The sequence below is a fragment of the Sparus aurata genome, chromosome 4, assembly GCF_900880675.1.
Source record: "Sparus aurata chromosome 4, fSpaAur1.1, whole genome shotgun sequence".
Taxonomy (NCBI): Eukaryota; Metazoa; Chordata; class Actinopteri; order Spariformes; family Sparidae; genus Sparus; species Sparus aurata.
Genome location: NC_044190.1, coordinates 19,748,077 through 19,775,456, shown reverse-complemented (window position 1 = coordinate 19,775,456; position 27,380 = coordinate 19,748,077). Strand labels below are relative to the sequence as shown.

The 27,380-nt window shown below is 39.2% G+C and overlaps 1 protein-coding gene across 5 annotated transcripts in view; it reads right to left on the bottom strand.

Annotated features, from left to right (window-relative positions):
* LOC115580635 (protein diaphanous homolog 3) overlaps positions 1-27,380 on the bottom strand; it is a 190,001-nt gene that overhangs the window by 95,609 nt on the left and 67,012 nt on the right. For all 5 annotated transcript variants that reach the window (XM_030415179.1, XM_030415183.1, XM_030415184.1 and 2 more), the window contains 5 exons: positions 24,653-24,747; positions 22,064-22,165; positions 19,510-19,749; positions 15,551-15,680; positions 3,966-4,090 (listed from right to left, as the gene is read on the bottom strand). In XM_030415179.1, coding sequence (XP_030271039.1) covers positions 3,966-4,090; positions 15,551-15,680; positions 19,510-19,749; positions 22,064-22,165; positions 24,653-24,747 — 692 coding nt within the window. The remainder of the gene's footprint in view (positions 1-3,965; positions 4,091-15,550; positions 15,681-19,509; positions 19,750-22,063; positions 22,166-24,652; positions 24,748-27,380) is intronic.

Here is a 27,380-nt window from a genome sequence, read left to right as displayed (position 1 = left end):
TAATAGCTGTGTCAAAATAAGGTGTCAGTGTCAGAGCAAAGTGAGGTGGAAAGCGAGAGCGCTAACACACATCCCACACTCTGAGGGCATGCTGTTAAACAAATCTACAGTAAGTCACAACACACTTAATTTGGAAATCTAGCAATCATCAATGTACTGTTCAACAATAAATTGATATAGAAGCTGCACCATTAGCGCTTTCGTGTTGGTATTTCTGTTTTCTAAAGCATACCGCATGAAGGTGCTTTCCACGTGACGACCCTGCTCAACAAAAATCTAAACTTTTGATGCACAAGAAAATCAAATCTGAGTGTGAAACTGTTGGAACAAATCTGTTTCTTTGAAAATGTCTGAGCAATTTTCTGTGTAAATCAATGAAAAGAAAGAAAATGATTTGTCCCTCACTAGCAGGCCTGTAAATGACCCCAGCATCCTTGTCTCATGGCAGATAAGAAGCAACAGTGTCTGTGTGGTAGCACAATTATGTTGGCAGCGTCACTGGCTCCTATTGTGCCCCTTCATTATAGCTCAATTGATGCACCTATTTGACGTCTGGCCTCCGTTGAATCTGGCCGGGGATGGGACTACCTATTCACAGCTGGGTAAATGCTGTTCAATGGGCACTGCTCTCAGATTGACTTGTCAGTAATATCTTTCCAAGGCAGGAGCTTGGGGGAAAGAGGCACGAGGAAAGCGTGAGCAGGTGATGGAAAGCAAGAGAGGGTAAGAAAAGAAGAAATAGCCGAGAGCCATGGTTGATAAGAATCACGGGATGCAAAATATCTCTCCTGACTTCTTCTCCATCTTAGAGAAAGTAGCGATCCACCGCAGCTCATTTCAAACAATTCCTGTGCCTCCTTGCTTTCTTACTGATCATATACCCCTTTCCCCTCACACTTCCTTACCCCATCATTCATTTATTCATCCTCCTTCTGTTTTTTTCTCCTGTTGTAATCTGCCACCCGCACAGGCTTAGCTCATATTCAGAAGTGTGACACTAGACGGGCACAGTAACTGCATACTCGAGTGGCACATGAAGTGATAAAGGAATTTTCAATGTCACCAATATGTGAATGTAGGCATCTCACATTTAGCTTTTAACTGTAGAGTTTGCTTGTTGTGGTAACAGATGCCGTGAGCAAATTTCCTCAGTTCCAGGTGGAGCCATAACGTGACTGTATCACCTGTCAAGGGGTTCAAGAAAATAAACGGTAAACCCCTCTTTGTCTTTGTTCAAGTACGTTTAGATATCCTATGATGTGGATGACTGGACATCTTCATAAACACAACTGCTATGCTCATTAATGTCAGTTTTGTGACTTAGGATAATTCAAAGCAACATTACGCAAACAATAGCTATTGCTTCTCGCTGGTCTGACGTAAACATCCACAAATCAATACAAGAAACAAACCAAAATTGATCTACATCACATTTTCTACTGTTTTGTTCCTTTTTGGGTTTTCTGTCAGGAAAATTATGCCACTGTAAGAGTGAAATAAAGTTATGTGAACACAGATTTAAACATTATTATATAGGCACAAGTTCAGTATATTCTTATGGAATTGCTTTCATCTTGTTTACATATATTAAGTGCTTACAGTAATGCTAAGTTGTTTTTTAAGTATCAGGTATTTCAGCTGGTTGATGCTGCACAGGCAGCTGGTACCTCATTAGGTTGAGAACAGAGGGGAGAAGGAGAGCAGAGAGGGAGAAGTCTAGATGAATTGACTGTGCTGTGTCTAAAAAGTTATGAGGAAAACCCTGACCCTGGACGGATTTATTCCTTCTCACGTCGCTCACAACACCTACTACTTAACTCCATGAACCAACTCCTAATAATCACATAACAGTAGTGGATGGAAACAATATGAAATTATATAATACTAAGATAATAATAAACAATACATCATAGAATGAACTATAAAATACTTATTTAATATAATAATGCATAATGGAGATTAAAAAAAAGTTGATTTCAGTTGAATCATGTGTCCCAAAAACCTGAGCACAGTGTGGATTGTGAGGTTTGTATATGGAAGGCTGGGGTTGGCTATGACATCATACAACATTTCTGAAGTATTTGGCACAGTTGAGCCCTGATGATTGAATGTATACATGTGTCTAGCTGACATTTAGTTTCTGGTTTCAGTGAATTAAGATTTCATTTTAAATCTGATGGTCTTTTTAATCACTGCTGCTAAGATTAGACATTTGGTGCTGTCCACCTGGCACTGGAAAGCTGTAAAAGACAGAGCTGTCAAATCCATTCTCAGTGAACCTTTAGTCTTTCACTCAAGTTCACTGCTAACTACTACAGCGCAAGCCATCAGTGCCCCAGCCCAAGGCTATTGATCAAAACTACATGAAGGGGGCTAGGTACAGGGTGTATTATTGAACACATACTTACACCTGGTCTGAGACAGGCCTGTCAACCTGATCCTCTAGAACTACCTCAGAAGACAGTAAATAATTAACACTGCTGCCACACAGATATGGACAGTTGTCAGCATTGAATGTGAATATCTGAAGTGGGCAGGGTAACAATGAAGAAAAATTATGTATTTATGCATTTGTAAATTAGCGCTTTTGTTTCCTATTCATAAATTGACAATTGAATTAAACATATTAAATTGCTCTTGTTCTGTCTGTGGGAACATGCAACAATGACTATTGCTGTGAGAGAGCAAGAGAGTGACAGAAAGACGAGGAAGGCTTTGTCTCAGTTCGCCCTCTCGAACCATTCCCCTCATTTATGACGTTACCCTCAGCGTGAAGCCTCCTTTAGAACAAGAGCTGGGCACTGGCACAAAAAACGGACTATACAGTGGGATGCAACTCTTCACTTGTTCACTACATCGACAGTGGAAAGAAAACGTGTACGTGTACTGTATGCATAGGACCAAGTCAGGCAGGACTTTAGTTGTCTCTTTTCTTTTCTGTTTAACAGCATATTATGCATCTTCTGTATATTGTCTTCAAGGATTCATGATGAATTCATAGTATCGGGTATATATGAAGGTATATATACTGTGCGTCAAAATGTGTCCACCAATAGAGATTCGGGAAAAAAGTATATTCGGGACAGGTTGTGTAAAACAATCTGGTGGGCTGGATTGGAGTTCCCACTATTCCAGTTGGCATGCAAGGTAAAATTATTTGGTAAGCAGGACTGCTTATCACATTCTCATGTGACATGAGAGGGACAGTTGGTGTCTGTCATACACCTCTCATTTGTGTTATTTTTACAATGCATTAACTGAGTACACGCTGGTATTTACGTATTTGCACCAGTTCACCTTAGAACCTATTAACACTAATTACAATTGATTGCTCTCATCTGGAACTTCCATGTTGAAAGAATGTTAGTTTAATTGCCAAAGTCTCTTTACTTGCATTGTCTTATGTGTGGCAATTGTTCTGTTTGTATTGGAAGCTCCAAATAAAGGCAGAAAATAAACAAATAAAATGAAGCTACACTATAGTTATTTTAAACCATTTCTTAACTGAATTTACCAAACAACTACTTTCTCATGCTATATACCATCGCTGGGATATACACACATTACTGTATGTAATGACACACTTTAACCACTTAATCAAAAACAAATGTGTGATATAACCGAAATCGTCACTTTCACTAGTTTCACTTTTAGTTTTTCAATCCAGGTGGAAGGTGATGTGAACTAAGGAAACACAGCATGAGTATTTAATTATGTAAAATGTTAAAGACATGTATTTTATTGGGTATCTGATTAACCAAAGACTTGAGAGTACCTTCCCTTTATATCACAAGTTCAACGTTGTATTAAACTATGAAAGCCTGCTTTTTGCAACCCTTTGCAGCACCGCACTGTTGAAACTAAACATAAATTCCTCCAGCTTTTGTATCATTTGATTCATTACAGTAAACCCATTGAATAATTCCCTAGACTGGTGAGTGAATGCATGCTTGTGTAAAGGATATAGCCATTTTAGTAAAGAACATGTCGTTTTGGTCATCGGGGGAGGAGAAAGTCTCCAGGTCTCTCTCCAGTTGCAGCAGCTGCCTCTCCATCTGCCTGAGGCTCTTTTCCAGATTCTCTGCAGATACTGACACACACATCCACATATATCAGTACAGACACATACACATTTGTAAAAGCACACAGCCACGTGTCAAGGAAATGTGAAGAAAGAAGCAGGAATAAACAAAAAAAAGACAACTCAATTACAGGTACAATAAAGTGCATTATTATTTTGAGGCTCTGAAAGCATCAGAGGAAAAACAACATACAAAGAAATAAAATAACAGGGAAAATGAGAGCGAAGCCAGCTCAATTGCAAAGCATGCTTATTATGAGCTTACACACTGCCAGAAACACCATGGGAATAAACAATGACTGAGGAAAAAATAAACATCAAGTGAGGGTTCGTTCAATACATAGTGTTATTATTCTGTGCCTTTTATATACTCATGTATGTCGTAAACCATTAAATTGACATAAGAATACAATGGCTTCCTGACAAACACACTGTAGTGAAAGCAAATACCGTGTTTGCTCATATATTGAAACACAATTTATAGCTTTTCAGTAACACAAACAGAGCAACCGATTCAAAACTGCAAGCTGAAAGCATGAAAATGGCTGTTGAAATAGAAATCATCCTTCATCCTTTGCCTTTAGTCTTACCAACAGGTGCATAGATGATGCAGGTGGGAGAGCAGGTGAACACTGAGCCGAACTTTCTGTTAAGTTGGTCATGGCTGACACTTTAAGCTAGTCACTGAATATAGCATATGGCTTAAATTACCCTGATTAGACCCTACTTGACAAAAAGGCATAAGCCGCTTATTTTTAAGTAGTTTCAAATGTCCCTTGATCCTAATACATGCCATATGAAAAGGAAAAAAGAGAGAGTGCTTCTATGTCTCTAAGCTTCTCACTGATTTTATAGTATAAACCCCATTAACTGATGGCAATATACCGTCTTTGACATACACACTTGTTCAATCAGACAGTTCCACTACAAACATTTTGAAGTCAGCAGAAGTTGTAGAGTTTCTCTGATTTCTCTGAAAATCTTAACTTTAATGGACTGTAAATGTAGTCTTTGCAAAGATTTTTAAGTTGAGCATGTGAATGTATGTAAAAAAAAAATACACATTTGTGCATCCTCCTGGTTGAGAGGGATCTCAGGTGGCACTTTTAATTCTGCTTTTAATGCTACCATTCGTGATTTAGAAGGAAAGCTAAACACACTGCAATAGCAAAGAAATCACCATAACGCTCACTCTAAAGTACACTGACTTCATCTTTACCTGACAACTCATTATCACAAAAGTTCCTCATACTTATTGTGTGTTTCAACCTGCCCGAAGTGTCCTTCTCTTAGTAATTCATCAGTTTATCTTCATTTTCTGTTTCCTTTGTTTTAGTTTTTTTTGCTGCTCTCCCCATCATCTGCCACCCCATCATAGTACGCACTGACACTAATTGTTGACAATCAGTCGTAGACACTGGAAATATCACAGCACACAGTTTCTTCTAATTCTTGACACAGACTACATTGGGAGCAATGATGTCTAAATCAGTCAGTACTGCTCTGCACTGATTGACTATTACGTTGACTAGGGCTGCAGCTATGAAATATTTTTAGAATTGAGTATTCTACCGATTATCCCATCGATTAATCGAGTAATCTAATAAAAAAATATTTTGCATTATTAAACAACAATACCAAATAATGCATTAAAAAATGACAGGCCTGTTAAATAGACCAAGCAATTGGCTTTTATTCCTGAAAAAAACATACAGGCATTTATTTCAACTATTCCTGACACCGGGAATAAGGGTGTGTGTGTTTATGTGTGCACGCGTGTGTGAGGGAGAGTGAGAGAGACGAGATGAGTGTGTGTGTGTGTGCGTGTGTGGAAAGGAGTTATTTGGTGTAGGCTATTACTCTCTTGCAATGTAACACAAATTAGTTTCCACATCTTAACATGATATCTAGTTATACTGACATCAAGCAACAGCCTCTACAAATACCTTACATTCTAACTAGTGATTGTATGTTTACATTAGCTTGTACCATCGATGCTTGGTGAGCTGGTGTTTACAATTGGATGCTTTCCGTTCAGATGTTGAATCATTGTTGACTTGCTGTTGTGGTATGCCAGTTCTGCTTCGCAGTAGACACATTGCACTTTGTTATCTTCTTTTTTAAGTGTGAAATGATCCCAAACTTTGGACATTCTCTGTCTTTTAAGGACAGTTTCTTGGCTCTCCGCCATCGTTCCAACTCAATTCTGAACGTAGCAGTGTGTGTCCGCAATAACAGTCTGTGTGGAAAAATTATCCCTGAGCTAAGCAAGGTCATATAATGCGGGTGATAGGAATTAAACGAGGCCTCGAAGGCAGAGATTTTGCTTCTACCATTTTTTGTAATCGAATTATTCGAGTTACTTGAGTAATCGTTTCAGCTCTAACGTTGACTTTCAGTTAGTAGGGAACCACTCTGCCAATCTGGGCAGGAAAATTGTCAAACTGATCCTGTCACAATCCTGTTCATCTTTTAAAATATCACAGGTCTATGCTCATAATGAATCACATAACAATGTTCACTTGATATCAGTCATGAATACATTTTATAACACTGTGTTAAAGTAAGCCCTGACTTTTACGGTTCTACTTGAAAATTACTACGTAGAAGCTGTTTTTAACCTTTAAAGCCTTGTATTTTACATAATCACTGACTCTGCCACTTTTGTGCCAACAAGTTAATCTGTAATATGGACAATTATGTGTCTTAAATAGAACATTTGACTAAGTAAATAGATGTTATGCTGACTGAAATCCAAATCAAAATATATAGAATTGCTTATATTTCACAAAACGTTAACAACTTACCAAAGTTAAATGATAATGCAGTTAAGTTTGTTGGAATTCAAAAAGTTAAACATGTACAGATTTATTTTGATTGAATTTATCACATATTTAGACAATTTAATTAAAAAAGATATGGTCCTTATCAGTTCATGGGGAAGGTACTGAGGGATTGCAATCTTCTTAAAGAGTCACACTGCTCTCCATCCTGCCTCCTGTTTGATTATGCAATAGGGGAACATGTAAGGGATAATGTATAGAACGGCGGTCACTTGAAAAAAACTTGACACAGTGTGTCTTTTTACAATTTATCTGTTACCGTTCATAGTGTTTTTTAGCAGAGAAATATAGTTCGCCAAACTGACACCGTTTCGCTTCTCCCTCTTCGCCGCTTTCCTCTCTTTTTCTTTTCTTGACCGGTGATGACAACTCAGCCTTTTGCCAAGAGTTGAAATCACTGTATTTTCCAAGAATATTAAAGTTAATGTGAAACTCAACCATACGAGTGGCCTAGGAGTACGTTTTTTCCGATATGAAGTAGACTACAGATCAGCTGACGTCGCTTAGCGACCGAAGACACTGGGGTGATAAGTGACCGGACTACTTGCGGAGCAAAGAATTTAGAGCGCGGAGTGCTACGAAATACGTGAATCAGAGGCCAAAAGGCCACTTACCTTGACAACGGTCAAATATGCTTAGCAGCGGACAATTGTACGAAAATAATTGACCGCCGAACTTTGGGAAGGCCCATTTAAGTGAATGGAGCATTCTACAGCATTAAGAAGAGCCATGTAATAATGTACAATAACTGTGGCAACTACTCTATGCTGCCATTATAACCAGGTCACAGAAGATTCCCTTGTAAAACAGAGGTTAAAAGTCTAGAGTACGACATGTAATGTGTTCAAATATAATGTAACTAGTCTACAAACTCAATAATGATTTTTACTTTTTAGAGTGACATACTGTATGACAATTTAGGACAAGGAGGCATCTCATTGAAATGAGAAGCGGGACAGATGTCCACATATCAGCAGCACTCCGAACGGGTCACAAAATATACAAATACTGCAGAATCAGGGTTTCCTCTACATGTAATTGAATGTGGCGCACCGCCACGGCAAAATAAAAGCCGCCACACCTTAAAAAATTAGGCATAAATAAATCTAGTGTTAGAGAAAGGAAATATTTTACCGTCGTCTTCCACCGCAGTATTTGACGTTAACTAGCATGTTGGACATTTAGCTTGATAATTAGCTAGAGGATTAAAATGGTCACTTAGAGCAGAGTCCTGCACGGGTCTTATTTTGCAAACCAGCCCGAACCCGCCATATATATAACCGCATCCGACCCGTTTTCCGACAGTAGCACAAATTACATTCCGCACCCGAGCCGACCCGCTATAAATTGATACTGACGTCCGAAGGAAAATTGGACGGACGCAATTTTTCAAAGTGAAAGTAAGCCAGCGTGGGGAATAGGAGTTCTGGGAGGGCACAAGCTCGCATTAATGAGCTCATATGAAATATAAATGCTTATCATTTGTGTCGCTAATAATGACTGATGATAAGTGACGCCTTGAAAATGGCAATCGTAAAACCCGACCCGCCTCTCCAGGCGTCCAACCCGATCGCATCTGTGTCCGACACAGTACAATATTTTTCACCCGTGCAGGACTCTGACTGATAACTCCTCTCTTAAAACAAATAATAAAAATATTTCTTTACAACATGAATGTTCATTCCAAGCCCATGCGTTCATGATGGCTGTGTGAGAGCATTCCCTAAATAGCCAATGACATAAGTAAGTAGGCTACTCTTGAAGTGTTAAAGGTCAGGTAGACCTATTTTTTTAATACAAATGTTGTCCTTAGTGTGGTGTTTGTCACCAAAAGTGGCATCAGTCAGATATCTCGCACGCACGCACACACGCACGCACGCACACACACACACCAAGCAGCTCTAGAACAAAAAACATACTGTACTTGTTGTTTCCTGACATCTAGTGAGTCTGAATGTTGAATATTGGACCATTAAAGGGATAGTTTGTGTTTTTTGAAGTGGGGTCATATAAAGTACATATCTATAGTCGATCTGTTCCCTACCGTAATCACCGATCAGCGCAGCCTCAGTTTGGAGAAGTAGAGAGCCGCTCCAGCTCAGACGCTCAGCTTTGTGCTGCAGTGAACGGGGTCCAGAGAAAAAGCGAAATTTAACCACCTAAAACAAGGCTCACCTAAAAAAATCTATAACAGTTCAAGTGTACGTTGTATAGAGAAAATTCACAGCGCTTTACATCGCCGTCAGACTACCCTTTTCTTTTGGCACTACATTTTTTCAACCCTAGAACAAAACTTAACTTAAAAAACGAAACTTAACAGACCGTAGAACCTCCGTATCCCTATGCATTAGTGCAACTGCGTAGGGATACGGAGGTTCTACGGTCTGTTAAGTTTCGTTTTTATCGAAAGTAAACCTCTGGTCCAGCAACTGGGCCTCGCACTGTTTCGCCACTCGCAGATCATCTGTTGCCCAGTTGCGCTAATGCGTAGGGATACGGAGGTTCTACGGTTGAGAAAATGTAGTGCCAAAAGAAAGGCCGGTCTGACAGCGATGTAAAGCGCTGTGAATTTTCTCTATACAACGTACACTTGAACTGTTATAGATTTTTTTAGGTGAGCCTTGCTGGAGCGGCTCTCTACTTCTCCAAACTGAGGCTGCGCTGATCGGTGATTATGGTAGGGAACAGATCGACTATAGACATGTACTTTATATGACCCCACTTCAAAAAACACGAACTATCCCTTTAAGGCTCAGGGCTGATTGCCACTTTATAGAAATTCTTTGGATTCTGTCAAAACTCATAAAATAGCTAATAAAATAAATTTTTGACTAAATAATCAATGTTTTCCAGACATCTGACCAATGCCAAATATGATTAGTATGATAGATAAAATTGTCTGAAAAGCATTTTAGTAAACAATCAAACACTGACACTTCACCTGCTCCATCATTTCCATTTTAATCATCTCTTTTTTCCCCAAAAGCCTTCTGCATAACCAAGCAACCAATAGTCTGATGAATAAGGTGCAGGCTTCGTGTAGAGGTGGAGGGAGGCCAGACAGGCAGCCTGTTAATAGAAATGATGAAAGTGCTGTGATGATGTACTGACTGAGAAAAAAGAGAGTATGTCAGGGTGAACCAGAGAGCAAAACAGAAGATCAGTCTCCTGGTGAAGAGGCTCCACCAGGTGGAAGGGCATGTGACCAAGGGGAAACATGCAGATGACAAAAGTTGAGGCATATGTTTCAGGAGCAAATCTGCCTGGGACTAAGAGAAGCAGCTGGTTTTGTTAAATACACAGAAATGTGTTTCAAAACAGACCATGCTGACACTCGATATGAACACACATCTGTCATATGCAAGTTAAGAATTGTAAAATAATTGCACTGTGGCACGCTGACCAGCAGTAACGGAAATACAACATAAAAGGCTGTGTCCATGTCTTCTCTGGTCACCCTGCTCTTGCCTTCTCTTTCTGTGTGTTGAGCGTGAGTGATTTTTATGAGCAGTGGGGCCTGAATCTGTGGTCCAGAGGGGTTGCAGACAGATATAGGATGTTTTAGAAGAATAATAATTGGAATATTTGTTGAGGTCAAATCCCCCATTGACATCCTTTTATTACTCTGCAAACCTGCTGTGCTATGCATGAGACCGAGTGTAGGCACACAACCGCGTATACTCACAAACAGCTCAGCTACACACAGAGCTCCACTATAGATTATACTTTGATGTATGGAAATTCAGAGACTGGAAAATACACAGATCTGCCCTCTTAGGCCAAAGCCTGACAGACAAGTGGGAGTAGACTGACGGTGCAAGAGGCTCGGAACTGGAGACTTGCACTGCCAGAAATCTCGGTGCACGTACTCCACATGCTGAGCACCTTCTACATACAAAAAGAGCATGAAGGTCACTGAATTCTAAGTTGCAGCGTAGACTGTTCATTCTATATATATTCAACATGAGGCTAATTTCTCAGACTTCATGTGGCAAAACTACAAATAAGGCTTGAGCCAAATATTTAAGAACCATCTCGATATAGTTTACTCCTCTGATTATTACTTAATGAATCCTCAGGGCCACCAGCCTTGAACAGAAAATGAAACCAAACCAGCATCTCCGTATTTGCTGAAAAGTAAAATTTATAAAGACATGTCTATCTAGCATTGTGCATAGCTTTCCAAACGATCGATGTTTCTGCTTTTGACAGGCGGTATTTGAAGAGTTACAAGCTGAAGTAGCCGGCTGAGCACATTAACAGGTCTCCATCTACGTCTGACTTCAACATCAAACTAAGCACAGAGTATCGTGCACCACACCACCCTAATTACTTAAACCTGAGGGGCTGTGCCTTGTGCATGTGTGTTTGTGATGAGGGACACAAGAAATAGAAAGGGGACAGAGAGAAAGATTGATAGAACAAAAAACAGACAGACAAGAAAAATAGACAGACGAGGACAGGGAGATATTGACAGACAGATAAATAGATACATAGATAGATACATGGAAAATGACAGAGAGAAGCAGCACACCAGGGCTGCTTCTCTGTGTCAGGAGAAATAATGATTGTAGTGCTGAAAAGGAAAGAGAGGGGCAGAAATAAGAAGGCAGACACAAAGGAGCCCTGAACTAAACCGCGGTTTTGCCTCCATGAGAGACAGGGGAGATGGGGGAAACGAAGGCTGTGTTACACATAGTCAAAAGAGGCGGCTTTTGCAACAGAAGCACAAATCATTACTTCTACCTCAATCCAACCCTGTTTTCATGCTCAAGTAAGCTCTTTGGTTAGCGTCTATGAATGTAATGCAGCCTTTTAGTGCGTCTTCAGGCCTCCCGAATGGCTGTCAGACCTGATGAAAAGGAAGCCACTCAAGAGCATGGTTTGCAAAGATGAAATGGGATTTGTGCGTCAGAATACTAGATATGAAGCGATGAGACACTTAGTATATGCATCTCATAATGGCACAGAAACACAGAGCAAGACATTGGCACAGGAAAAAAAAACCCTACAATCTATATAAATGCAAATATATACTCAGCTTGAGGTCCATGAAGTAAGGAGTTGGACAGAGCTTGAAGTGAGATCCAAGCATTGCACTTTCGATTGATCTCACCTTTGTACTTATGAATCTTGGCCAAGGGCTTGTGGACAGGCAGCACAGTTGGGTGAAATGAAACACTCAACAGGAGCATCATTATCCACAGATTATTAAAGCACCAACAGAACCTGGAGGGGTCCTTACAAGGAAGAGTCCAAACAATAAAGTCACACATTTCATCCTCTATTTTTTCCTCATCCTCACCCTTTGCCTCGCTCCCCCCTGCTGGGAACAGTAGGGTGGGTAAAATCTTCTTTGGAGCGGCAAGAAACATGCTGCGACCGCACACACATACTGTACACAGAATGCTGCTCACTACTTCCTCCTGAGAGTTGCCAATGGAAATACGGACAAAGAACACGACAGAGTCTCCTCTGACCACCCAGTCTGTCCCTGCTTGCCTGTGACCTTTACAATACTCTAGATAGACTGGCCAAACTAGTGTGTGAGAATTTGTTTGTCTGGGTGTTAGTGTGCATGGCTGTATGTAAAATTATAACAAAGTGAAAAATTATCGCCTCACAGTCTCTATGTCTATCCAGGGTCATACAATATAGGCAGTTAGTGAAGGCTTTGAAGAAATATAATGAGAGGTAATATGTGTCGTTTTAAGCAAAATGGAGGTTATTACTTAATTTACAATGAATCGATTCTTTGTCAGAAATTGAAGTAATTGTCAAATATTTGGATAATTGATTAATTGGCTTGGTCATTTGTTTTTATGAAAAAAAAGCTAATTTCTTTGGCTCTGAATGTGAAAAAAGCTCCTGTTTTTTTTAACTTCTTTACAACAATAGTCACCGTTTTCTGACATGTTATAGACCAAATAACTGATCAATTGAGGAAATAATTAACAGATTAATCATAATGAAAATAACCGTCAGTTGCAGTCCCAGTATGATCCCAGTAAATAATTTCCAGGAAGAAACACGCAGTCTTCATTTAGAGACCATTTTAACAGGACGCACAGAGAACAGGGTGCAAGAGTTCAGCTGAAACTCAGTATGAGCATAAACAATGATCTTATGTTAGACTACTGTATGTCTATGAGTGTGTAAGTTAATTGAGAGAAACAAAAACTAATTAAATTCCTTGTATGTGTTCACACATTTGTCAAATAAAGCTGATTCTGACAGAACATGAAGAGGCTACAAATCCAGAAATGTGGAAGCATCACGAATCAAACTAGCAGCACAGAAAATCTCTACAATCACAAGGTGGTCACCCAAGATTAGTCACCAATTTAGTATCTGGGCAAATGTGAGATATGGCCACAGTCTCCCCTCCTGTTTTAAGGTTATGGTGTGGAATAATGGTGTAATAATGATGTCAGAGTGAAGTTGACCTTTGACCTTTTGGTATGAAATGTCAGTACTTCATCACTTTATCTGATTAAAAATGTTTGTGACATTTTGTTATTACTTCCACCAAGGAGGTTGTGTTTCCACCCTTGTTTATTTACTGCACCGAACAGATCTCCATGAAGGTTGGACGCAGGATGGATCTAAGCACAGAATAGACCCCATTACTTGTTGGTGCTGATCCAGATAAAGGGAGTCTAGAAATGTTTTCCAGCTTTCTTAAACACTGCAAATTAAGTCTTTTTGCGTTCATTTCTCAGGACATGCATCTTGTTGGAAAAAGACAGCTGCATTTAGGAAGCTGGTATCTATGAGTGAGTACAATTTGACACAGATCCTGGATCTGGTGAGCTTAAACTATTCAGACGCAGTAATGGGTAGTTAAAAATTTAGAGTGACAGTGCTATCGAGTTCGGCATTGTATAAGGCTTGATTGAATCCAAGGAGCTCATGGGACTTGGTAGAGTTATGTGCTCTATTGAGTGCCATTCTAACTAGTGCATACATTTTTGAGTCCAAGTGGAAGTTTGTACCAACATTTGAAGAAATTCCCTCAAGGCGTTCCTGAGATATCATGTTCATTAGAATGGGTTCGAAGGACAAAAAGATACACAGACATGTGGACTGATAACTCGTAAAACACGATGCCTGAGGCGTGAAAAGTACATTTGTGTTAAACTGACATAAAGACTTAAACTTCATTCAAACAATTTATTGTTCTTCATCAGAGCTGTAGACACGACCTGAAGTATTCTCTTGAAAAATAAGCCTATAACTCTTGCAAATGCGCTATGGCAGAAGATTAATGTTACTTTCAAACAGCAGTGCAGATGAGCAGAGTGTAGCATAGATCAAACACTAAACTGGTGAAATACAATGCATGTTTACAGAATCAACAAGCATCTTATCCAAGAAAAATCCCCAGAGAGTTACAAAAGTAGGAAGGTAAGAGTAAAGCTCAAAGTAAAAACATAGGAATGCACAAGACAAAGAATGCTCCATTTCTATCGAGGTAAGACCTTCGCTCAAACAGGCTGTTCTGTTTATGCATTGACCTCTCCAAACCACATCCTTCAATGCCTCTCTCGATACTGATGCACTATAATACAAATTGTCACTTTGGTGGTTACTGAAGCTTTTTTCATGCTGAAGGATACCACAGTGTTTTGATTCTGCCATCTCGAACTCAGTATTTCCCCCCCATATTACTTTGCAGGAGCTCGGGTAAAAGCCTTTTTTTTTCCCCTGAATGCTGATGGATCTTGATGGTCAGACTTAACTGGTTTTAAATAAAACACCTGTTAAATAAGGTTTATGATATCAGTAGTTCATATGGCTGGAACACCCACACAGCTCATTATATTTTCATTAGGCTCACCTTTCCAATCATTTACCACTGCCATTGTCCATACCATCACAATTGTTTATGCCAGGCGAGACAGCTAAAATGGCCACTATCAAACAAGAGGCGAAAGATCTTTAAATATCAAAAAACGCTGTGCGGTTGTCAGTTTTAATAGCATTCCCTATTCTAAAAACACATTGAACAGAAGATATCATAAAAGTATTTTCTCATTTAACTCAAAGCTAACAAGGCTGGCTTTTCAGACTTCCAGACAGAACATGTTTGTCGCTGATTTGCAAAACAGAGAATAAAAGAAACAGAGCATCTTGTATGTATACTTCTTATGACCTTAGCCCTCCAAGTTGGCTAAAAGACAGTCTACCTATTTCAGTGCTAATTTAGTATCTTTAAGCGGCAGGGATGTTGATTCAACGAGAAGTGAAATAAACTCCCTGTGCATCTAGAGAGCTAAAGAACTTAAGTTGGCACCGGCAGGAAACCAAAATAACTGCAATAATCACACTGTGATATCGCCTCAGAGAAAGTGAGAGGTAGACGAAGAGTTAAAATCTCTTCTCTAATTATCAAGTAACAACTACTTTGCTACTTGATAATTAGAGTGATCTGTGCATGCTTAGGAGTCACAACAAATGATGCGCTGTACCATGGTGCAGGTAAACAGTGATGGCTTTTTGTATATGTGCAGCGATTATTAAATCTGTCTCTTTTTAAAAGACCTGGCTAAAACACCCAAACTGTCAGGACAGCATAACAGTGTGTGTGAGTAGGTTTGTGCATATGGGTAGTATTGTGTTGTACCTCTGCTAGCTCGGTCCACATGCTCCAGTTCTTCAACAAACTTGATCACATTTGGATATTCCTCCTCACATACTTGTGCCAGGAAGTGGAGTAATGTGGTCTTTTGGTCTGCCGACTTAGTGTCCTTCAGCTGTAGTAAAACACATATGCACAACACAGAGGTTAAACATGAAGAAAAACTATTTTAGATAATTTAGCCCCAACAAACTATGGATTCTATAGATCATGCAATAAAACTGCTCTGATGTGGGGGGGGAGTGTGTTGGCATATTTCGCCCTAAGTGGTTACTTAAAGGATAAGTAGAATTCAGTCATTAAGTTCCCTGGTCTTAACATTTCAGGCGCTTCACATCGAAACAGCCTTTCAGCATTCTCCTAAACTGGGAACTTGTTTTAAACGTAAAAAAACAACAAAAAAAACTGAAAAATCAAAACACTCCAAGTCTCCAGAAGCCACAAGATGAAGCCATGAATTTGTAGAATCCTTCTTACTCCAACTGAAATCCCATTTAGCCATTCCTTCTTACAGTCAAGAATAATGTCAACGTGTTCTTTTAAATGTATTGTTATTAGTTTTTTTTTTTTTTTTTTTATCATTACATACAATGAAGATAAAAGACACTTGAAGAAATATCGGAACTGCCCCTTTTTGTCTCAGCCTGCTGAAAGGGTATGTTTGATTGACAGCTGTCTTGAGTGCTACACCGTATTGTTGCGCTGTGGAAAAAGTAAACAAACTTGAACTGTCACCCCATGTCATGGGCAGACAGTGGGTTGATTGATTGGTATTGAAGAGTAAGGAGCACACGATTTAACACTGACATTACAGCTTTACACAAGATTTGACTGGCTGCATCAAAATAATGTCTAAATTTGCACAGGCGAATGCTTCATGGTATTCAATAAAACAAAGGCAAAACTTTGCGACTTATACATTGCTCCCTTCTGGTTTCTGAAAGGAGAACACAGGACAGTTGATTTACAGAGAAGAGTGTATGCTGAAGCAGACAAAGAAAATTCATTTAATTCCACTTGGACTAATAAAAAACAGTGGAGAGTTTGTGTTCTATAACCATATAAAATGGATGTTATGTGACAAAGGATTTTGACCTTCATTCAGTAACCTTAAGTAGCTTTATACATTTAAAGTGTTGAAGGCGCTACAGATGATTTCATGTCTCATTCTCATGCAGCAGACACATACTCACAATGTGATGACCTCTCCTGCGCTTCATGCCTCTCTCTCCTCCACACACAACAATTTTTCAATTTCTCTGATAAATTTCCATCATCACTCTTTTACAGTCTAATTCCAAGATGTCTTTCAGTATCCCCGCCAAACATCCCTCCTGTGGAGTGCGTTGCTGTGTATCTCTCTAGGTGATCTATTGGTAGACAGCAGTGTACTCAGCCCCGCTGGGTTTAATCATGTTTGTATTATCTCCTCTAATCAAACATTCTCATCTCTCTTTTCATTTCTGTTTTCCCATTTTTTCAAAAGCTTCAAGTGCTCGCTCACAAAAGGTCCCTCTCTGAATTTAGATGGATGGTAATCACAGTTGACAATGTAAACATTTTGCTTTTTTCCAGTTGGGCTGGGTGCAATTTTCCTGTGCTGTGGAGTGTGCCGTAGTATTAAGTTGTCAAAGTCGGGGCAGGCACAAAGGTGATGTCTTCCTCTGTATATCCTGCCTCTGAAATCGACTCACACCTTGGTTTTACAACATGCAAGCGTTGAGATAAGGAGGCCGACGCACAGTAAGAGCAGCATTAAAAATGCGCTAAACACAACACATTCTTCTTCTAATCGTTGATTATATTATTTTCAGGCTAATCCATAACCTATGTATGAATCCACGTTTGTGTACACACATGCGGTGTCATTTTATGAACATAAGCACCCAGTATAACAGGGCAGAGAGGTGGCAGTGAGAAATGGCTGCAGTGGTTGTTACTGTGGAAACTGCAGTGTGCCAACCGCTGTAATGTAACCAGTGGATAAGTCTCCTACTACTCCAGGATTTTACTCTGTTCTCACCATCACTATCACAGAGGAAAACCTGCTGTTCCTTCTTCTTGTCACGGAAGATCCAAAGGTATAGATATTTGTTATGTCTCTGCCCCACGAAGCATGGGTAGTCCTGCAGGGTGTGTGAACTTTCAAAGGGATGCTAGCGGTAGCCTCAGTTATCTATTCTGAACAGGAGAATGAGAATAAAGTACTCCCTGGGTTGGGCTGCTTTGATGGACGCCAGCAGATAAAATAAAAAAATCTCTCTTGTGGGATTGATAGTGTTCAATCAAATGAAATAGTTTCAAATGAAATCTCTAATCACAGCAGCCACTTTAGGGATCACAGATAGGGATCAGACAAGGTGGTAAAAACATTTTTTAAAAACCTAACACTAAAACACTGAGAGGCTGACACGTACAGAAACCCACATATGTAAACACAGACACTCCATACGATACACACACAAGATTTACATTTTGCATTAAGGGTTCTAAAACATATTACTCAAAGGTCTGCATCTGATTTTTATCTAAGGTCAGGGGTCCAGAACAATTGGAGATAACAAATCAGCATTTCATTTTCAATTAATTAACATCATATCGTTCACATCTCAAGTCTTTAGTAATGAATTATTTAATACTTTGCGACCTGTTGTACAAGAATATGGTTGAGTTTGCTGATCACAATGCAGAAATTAATTGGATATTATTAGGGCTGTAATCTCCTAGTCGACTGGTCGATTTACTGGTCAATACGTTCTGGCTCGACCAAAATTCTGATTGGTCGATTTTTGGCGTTAATTACATGCTGCTATGGCAGTGCGTAAACACGCAGCGGGTCCTCTCCATCCCAGTGCTGTGTGTCCTGCATGTGGCATTTGACTTCATCAGGAGGAAAGTACCAAGTGCTAATGGGGGTGTTTTCAGAGCACCCTTTTCACAGGTAACAGTGTGTCTTCAGAACACCCCCATTGTTTTCACTATTTTGGATTAACCCAGCCCCCAGAAGGCCTCGGCTGGTGGTTTGTTAAATATTTATTTATTTTTAAGTGTTTCATTTACAGTCATTCCTATTCTACCATGTCAAAGACATCAGCAGTGTGGCAGCATTTTATAAAAATGGAAAAAAAAGGCGAATGCAAAGTTTGCAAGCAACAGTTTGTATATCACAGCCCGACTACAGACATGGCATATCACCTAAAAACGGTAAGCTGACTTGTCTGCGTTAGGTTGCTCCGTCCGTTTTAAATATATGAACAATAATTTTTTCTTAAAGAGGACTTGCCTTTTGTGTTTAAGAGTAAAAGTTTTAGGTTAATAGTTTGTGTCTCAGCCACGGAGCTGAGCTCCTGTGTTCAGTCACGACAGTTCTTGTGCTGATATCACTAGTTGAAATGGTATATTTTCGGAAATCATGGGCTATGATGTTGCGCAGATGCACGTGATGCAAAACACTGTCAGAGCCCGACTCGAGTTTTTTTATTAATTAACTCATTTTAAGTAATTAATTTCAGTGCAAAATAATAGGGTCAAAAACGATTTAGGGGATTAGGCGATTTTTGGTCGGAATTTCACGGCTTCAGTCAACCAAGGATTTCAGCCCTGGTAAATTAGCATTATCCGTCTTGGGGTTTTTGATTATGTGTTTAAACAAGAGACAGCAATTAATAGAATGAGAGGAATCTTTTAAGGAAGGATCTAAAAAACTGTATCTATATTATACATAGATTTACTGTGGTCACTGTAGTATCTTAAAAATCACATTGTGTGTGCTTTTATAGTCCAATTGCAAAGACAGCTGTGAAAAATCTATTCAAAAGGTTTATGTGATGAGCTTTTGTCCTCAACTGGGCATACCTTATATGTTGAACCCCTGCCACTGCAGGGATAAAAGACTACATACAGTATATGTATAGTTGATGTAAGGTCTGCATTTCTGTCCTCACCTTGCAGAGAGAACTGAGGTCAAAGCCATATGACTGGGCGTTTCGTGAGCCTGCGTTCATGTAATTTCCCAGCAACAGCACCAGCTCCAGCAAGCGGCCAAAAGAGCGGCTCTTCCTGACCTCATCGCAGGCTGCGTTTACGGCCAGAATATCAGGACGCAGGTTGTTTACCTGCTCCTCAAACTGCAGCCGGAAGAGGATGTGGCTTAGGCGAGGACGTAGCCGCTTCACACTGCTCATCTGGGAAAGGAGAACAGAAATGGAGGAAACAAGGATGCATAAAGGAGAAAAAAAAATAAGAAAAGGGATAATTATAGAAAAGGGAAGGAAGCAAGAGTAAGGAAAATTATGTCAGAAATGCAAAACAAAGTCAGAGAACATGGTCAAACTTAGAAAGACTTCAACCGCACTTTGAGCACACTCACATTTAGACTTTCTAATTTAAAAAGAAATTCATGCAATCGGCATGCTGGAAAGTGTTGCTAGGCAGTAGTAATAGATGCTGTCAGTGATTTGATTTGGGACCCAGGTCTGGTAAGTTAATTGTGGAGTTAGTGTCCATATAGGGCAGGCAGCAGAGGGGTGGAATATACAATAGGCTGCCTTGGATTACCACTCTCACACAATTAGAGAAAATTGGAAAATATTGCATTGGGCCCAGGGCTTGGCCACAACAGTGATTGTGTATGTGTGTGGGGTGGAGGAGAGGGGCGCAGGTTCCAATTGTCTGTTTCACACAACAGCTGGCTGTGCGGTTTGATGTCTTCCATCAAGGGTTTAATTATAGCTACTGTAATGTTATCAAATGGCTATTTTAGTCGGTGAGTGAGTGAGTGAGTGAGTGAGTGAGTGAGCGAGCAAGCATGTGTGTGGTCGTCTTTATGAGCATAAAGTCAGGGAGAGGAAACAGGACAAGAAAGATTTTGACAATATGACTATATGATGATTAAGAAAAAGTAAGGTGCGCCAAAACCAAGCATAGTGCGGAGATGGAGCCCAGACATGGGATAAATTGTGTAGTTAGCAAAGCAGGGAGAAGAAGAAATCACAACAGTGTGCCTTCAAAATGAATGTGTGCAGCTTTAGCTTCCATACAGGCTAAAGAGGGCATTGAAAAAAACTGAGCGGCTGCAGGCAGTATTAACAACATGAGAGGACAGGAGAGTGTGAACAGTGAATTTAAAATGAAGTACCATATAGTGTAAAAACAAATTAATGTGAGTAAATATTTTGGCAAGTTGTAATAAATGTCTCTATGGAGTGTCAACAACAATTTAAATCTGAGATGAAAGACTTTATTTCAAAGAGGTGCCAATCATAAGCGCTGTGAGTACAGTTGAGCCAACAGGAAGAGCATGGTGGTAAACAGAGTGATTCCCAAGATTTCAGGGATTGAAATGAAGTCTGTAAATCTCATGTACAGCAATAACAGCCACTGTAGTGCATGAAGCTGACTAGTGTAAACACATTACGGCAATTAATAATCTGTTGGAAGATCGAGAGCTTTTCTGCCTCTTGATTTCTTGTCGCAAAGAATAATTTAACTTATTCATGGCGCTGCAGAAAGAAACATAACAGGACTACATACCAATGTGTCAAGTGCTTTAACAATGCACTTATATCTATTCCTTATGAACAGAAACTACTACTACATACAGCTACACAAAACCTAGAGTTAAAATCAAGTGTAAGATATGGAAAAAAGACAAGATAAAATGCGTGTGTTTGCACAATGGTGAATTTCAAATTCCCTTTGAACCTGAGCTTTTCCGATAGGTGAAAGCACACAGGCCTCCTTGGGCCCACGCAGGGCACAGCAGTGGAACAACCTTATATAAGCAGACTCTTCTTTGTTCTATGTCTCCCTGATGAAGTACACACAACAGCTGACCATGCTGTTGTGTATCAATCACTCAGTCACTGCATTTCATTCAGTGCTAAGATTCTTCCTCACTTGTGTTTATGAAACAGGTGGGTGCATGTGGCAAGAGAAGATTATTGCATGTTTTGTCAGAAACTTGGTTGCCAGTCAAGCACAAAATACGGAAAAAAGTGCTGCACCCCTCATGCATAATTCTGAATAAACCGCTTTTGAAAAGTCTTTAAGAAAACGATGCCGACATAATTAGGTAGCTGGGCTGCTCTTTAATGTGCATAAATTAGTGCGGCAGTCCACAGGTGTCCTGTCTTTGCTCTTAAGGCTTACAAAGAAGACAGAATTTTAAAAAGCTCGGGATTAGGATATACATATGAAAGGGCTCTGTGTGTGTGTGTGTGTGTGTGTGTGTGTGTGTGTGTGTGTGTGTGTGTGTGTGCGCTTAGCAGAAAAGAGAAAGAAAGGTGATATAGTAACACAGTACGATATAAAGTGCCAACACATGTTTATATTATTTTACACAAATACAGTAATAAACCAGCTTTCTAAAACAACATAATGCATAATTACGTAATCATTTAAACCACTTTATTCATAGTAAGTAAACTTCAACAAGCCATCTGGCAGGGGGCTGACAGTTTTGTGTGTGTGTGTGTGTGCGTGCGTGCGTCTACTCACCACAACCCCAAACTGCTCAGGCTCTGACAAACTTGTGTACTCGTTTTTATATTTGGCCAAGGCGTTGAGCTGCTCCTGCTCTGGTAGGTGCTTCACAAGGTTCTACGAAGAGACGACAAAGGAAGAAAAGCAGTTTGAAGCATCACAGAGGGAAGCAGAGCAGTGATGAGTAACCAGTATGAATTTATATAAAAATAATAATAATGCTAATTTCATTAATTGTGCTTTTCACTTTTCATTGTTAAAAAAATGTCTTGATTCAAAGTATCCAAAAATAAAGCCGTTTATTGGAGGGATTGGCTGTATCCATGTTTCAGAAAAAATGTGGTTTGCTTAAGTCCATGCCTGCAGAGAAATGTGGTGTTCCTTTGAATTTCATTTAGAAGGAGCCCAAGGACTAGCACTGCTTCAACTTTACAAATAGGATGGCAGTAGGTTAGGCTTCTATACAAGCAAAGCATTTTGGTGAGATTCAGTCCTGTTGGTGAGCTCCAGTAAAAAAAAAAAGTGCTTTGTAAGTGCAATAAAAGATCTTTTATATTCAAACCTTGACTATATCCTTAAGGCTATGTATATTTTTATAGACAAATGAAAGTTAAATTGTGATTGGACTTCTTATACAGCCAAGAGGAATAAATGTTGAATAATTAAAACCATGTTGATTGCAATGCCTTCCCATCCGAATTAACAGCCATCTCAACAAATACTGCTACTATGTGGTAAATATGCTGGCCTGCTGCATTTAAATTGGGTTGAAAATCTCTCACCGATGCCTGGAGTCAGGACAAATATTGTAATTTCCATTACTTGGGGTTTTTATTGATGCGGTTTAATGGAATTTGCCTTAACGACTATCAATTATTTGCATGTTGTAATTAACAATTATCGATTAAATTAATTCTTTAAAATGTAAAATTGGTAGCTCAGGTTTGTTTTTGTTTATTTGTCCCTACTCAGCTAACTATCGCATTAATCAATTTCCTCAACATCTGGTACATACATTCTAAGCCCTTTTTGTTCCAATGTTGCACATTTAAATTTAGCCTGATGATTGTGCACTACATACTGTACTTACACAATACTTATTCATGCTGTTCCAGTTATTTAGATTACTGTAATTTGCTGGAGTGCCCAGGAAGACAACTGACAGCCTCCAGCTTGTAGAAACAGCTGAAAGGACCTAGAAAACTGTGTAACACCTGTTACCTGTGTCCTTGGGAATTGCATTTAAAATCTTAGTGCTGATTTGTCCCTTCCTACGGTCGACCTTCTCTGTCCTTACACTCCTTTTGGGAGCTTATGGTCAGCTGACGAGTGGTTGCTGACCAGGGGCAAACTGGAGACAGAGGGTAGCAGGGCATTTGCTGCCGGGGCTCATAATCTCTATAACAAGCTCTCCAATTCAAATTCTTGCAAACTGTATCAGTGACCTTGTTTAAAACTCTATTAAAACACATATTTATACATAGATTTTTAAATTGGCTTTTAGTTTTACATTAACGTTTCATTCTTATTCCTCTGATTTTTATTTTTTTATTTTTTAATGAAATATTTTCTCTTGTTAACCATAAATTATGTTTTGCATGTGCTTTTGTGAGTATGGATTTTCTCATTATTGAATCATGAGAATCCCTGTTGGCAACGCAAAATAAAGTAAAAAAGAAAAAAAAAATATCCAAACTGAGAATAAATGTGCGGTGAAAGAGAGAACGTAGAATCAACATGTGAGTTAGAGCCGGACTAAAAGATAACTGTAATAAAGGTAATGAGAAACTGCATAACAGAAATGCTCAAGATACATTTGCAGTTTTTTTTTAAACTCAGTGTCATAATTTTTCCAACATTGACAAGTTGAGTTTTCAACTGTAAAGTGTCCCACTCAGTATATAAATAAACTTAAAAATCTAAACTATATCAGTAATAAAATTTGAGTAATGGTCAGGTTCAATTCTGCACAACATGAAGCAGAAATCTCTTCAGAACTTGAGAGTCGACAAGGACAGACAACAAAACATTGAAGAAAAGACGGACAAAGAACCTATAAACAGTGCATCTGGCATTGAGCTCTGTTCCTGAATATTCTATTGGCATATAAAAGAGGAAGAAAAAGACAGATAGTCGAACAAAGACAGACTTAACTTGCTTTAAGTGTGTGCTATACAGATGGTATTAAAAAATGAAATGGGACTGTTAATCACATAGATGTCAGGGCCGTAAAGTTAACTTGTAAAGATGTGACAAAAAAGAACAGCAGAAATATAGAATTTTTAAAAATTACGCTTCGATTTCAGCATAGCGCTAATGTATCTACTGACAGATTTCATGTGCTTATCAATGGGTTCTTCAGCACCTGCTATTCTGTGGGATTTATAGATGCCTGATACTCAAGACTCAGCCTAAGTACTGTTTCAGGACAATCAAGACGACAGAGAAGAGTTGGTGTATGACAGTACCGAGATAAAAAGTTGCACAGCGCAGGTTGAGTTGGTTTACAATACTGCCTCGATCTCAGAGCTAAAATATCATCTGTTCATTTCACTTGAGTAATTGGAGCTCAGCATTTTAACAACTTTACATAGCTTGCTCTACCTGGATCATAGGTTCAGTGAGTTGCTCCTCATCCACCTCCAAAATCATCCGACGAATTTCCTGATAAGGCATACGGAAGGAACCCAGGAAGATGGCTACATGTAAACAAATAAAAGGAGCAACAAATAAATGGTAAAGATAAAAATGATTGATGGCAACCTTGGTCATACAAATCAATCAAGGAAAATATACATTTAATAAAAAGGACAGCAAGGACACCTGAAGGATGCAAAGTAGAATGCAAAGAAAAATAATATTAAAGATGCATTACAACTCGACTCAACCAGAAGTGGAAATAGAAAAAGTGTTCAAAATTACACTGGTTTAGCAAAAATGACATCCTCAAGCAAGCAGTATCACGAGGCACTGAATGACAAATGCCTTGTCAGAATAAGTCGTTAGTCAAGCCAGTGGAATGATCAGCAAAACCCTGGCAGTGAAGAGATGTGTGACTAGGCCTTGTGGGAAAACAAAATCATATAACCATCATTTTGGTCATTACAATTAGTGTGTACAGTAATCACGCAATGAGAAAACACACATTATGATGGTAACACATGCAAATTGGTTATATCACACATCATTCAGGTTAAGGAGATGCAAAGTCTGGTAGTTATGCAAGACTGGATATATCACATAAGATTCCTGTCAGAAAAACTGGAGACATCTGGTCTATTTGACACATTCTGAGGATGTTAAAACTCTTGTATGAGCAACATGTGTGTGACTAAAAGCCTCTGAGATTCTGCCCGTGTTACTGGCCAACAGGTGTGTTGAGGAAAAAAAGAGTAAATATCAGAACAGCCGAGGATGGGTTACTTGAGGAAAAGAAGTCAACCAGTCGATAAACACGCACACACCCTGACACACAAATTCCCTCTCACGTGCGCACACACAGAGAAAGAACGGAAGTATAGTAAACGAAAATGATTAGAAACCTCTTAAGACTATATACAAGTTCCATACATCAGTTTCTCTGGAGAGCAATTAAACCTACAAGTGGACAGAAGTTCTGCCTGCCTATGCATGTCACTTTGACTGGTCTATTTGGAGTCGAGTGGCAATAGATTATGTGGTAGAAAGAAGCTTGGGAACTTTACAAAAGATCAGGGATAAAATGTAAAGAACTACATTAACTCAACTTCTAAAGTACAATTTTGAGGCACTGGCACTTCAGGTGAGTATTTCCATTTTCATACCTTTTTTTTTTTTACTTACTTGGTACTTAGTTTATCGTTTAACTAATTTAACTTACTTTGCACTGATCCTGATATTGAATCCAATAGTTGACGAATTGTCAACTTCTGTCTTCAATCTCATTGTCAGTACAACCTGTCTAAAGCAACTCTTTACATGGAGGGGAAAAAAACATCAGACTCCAGAAAACTTTGTGAGACTTTCCAGAAGCAGGTGTGCAGGGTGTCAAACAGGGTAGTATTAAAGAAAAGCATTACCTTAAATGATTGATTTTGAGGACCAAGCAGACCAATAAAATGCTTTGTTACTAATAATTACTGAGGTAACTTCAAGCAAAGCAGGGGTCGCTAGTTTTATAGCCAGCACAAACAGTTTAAAATAAAAACTGCATGCGATCAATGGAGGTCTGGCTGACTAACTTCTCTTCCCTCTCCTGTTGAACCGTGTGATGTACTGTGATATAAGCGAGCTCTGTAACTTTACTGCAGAAATGTCATTCTAACTCATTAGAACTCATGCCTTGGAATAAAGTGGCTCAGTATCTTACCAGTGACAGCATCAATTGGGCAACAGAACTAAAACCTCACATACTCATTCTCAGTCTCAATCAAAGCTTTTAGACTCTTTACCTCCTATGGAGGAACACATAAACTGCCTACGCTCCTTTTTTTGTTCCCTCTTCATTGCTGCTCTATAATTTCTGCTGCATGATTTATCACTGTTACTGGGCTGATTAGTCTCATTTTCTTTTAATACATGAAACAAAGGTCACAGCTCCCCTTGATATAAGCCAATGAGGTGCTAAGATCTGGAAGTGCTTAAGAGATCAGCTGGATCCTCATTATAGCCGGTCGCTTTAAAAAAAAACGGCTGTCTTAAAACCAACCAAGCAGGCAAAAATGTGTGCGTCTGTGTGAGAGTATAGGATTTCAAATGGTTCAGCCATCTAAGGTCAAAAGCTTCACTTGCCCCTATTCAAGATGCCTTATATCTGACCAAACCTCTGGAAGCACACCAACAATTTACAGATTTGCAGGCATTTCACACAAGTGATGAAAGCGTTGTGCTGGTGGTGGTCATTCTATAATCTGTAGATGTGGCGTTCACACAAATTGATAGTATATGTGATCTCACATGCACACATATGCCACATTTACACGCTTCACCTTATAGTTTGATGAATAAATAGGAGCATATACAGGTATGCATTGCAAGTATAGTGCATGTTTACATTCAGTGTGCTGCTGCAGCTGACACCCACATGCCTTTTTCATGTATTTATTCACTCAACCTTTATTCATAAGGGCACTATGTAGTTATGGAGAAGAAATATGAACTCAGAAATATAATATCTACAAATATTAATGAAGTAATATTACATACAATATGTATCTATACGGTAACTGAATAAACAAGCTCCTCTGAGAGGAAAATAAGATCCCCAGAAGTTTTAAGCTAGAAAGGCAATAGGGTCCAGCAAATATAACCAGAGTAAAAGTGTGAAAATGTGTTGTCAGTTTGTGTGCACCTT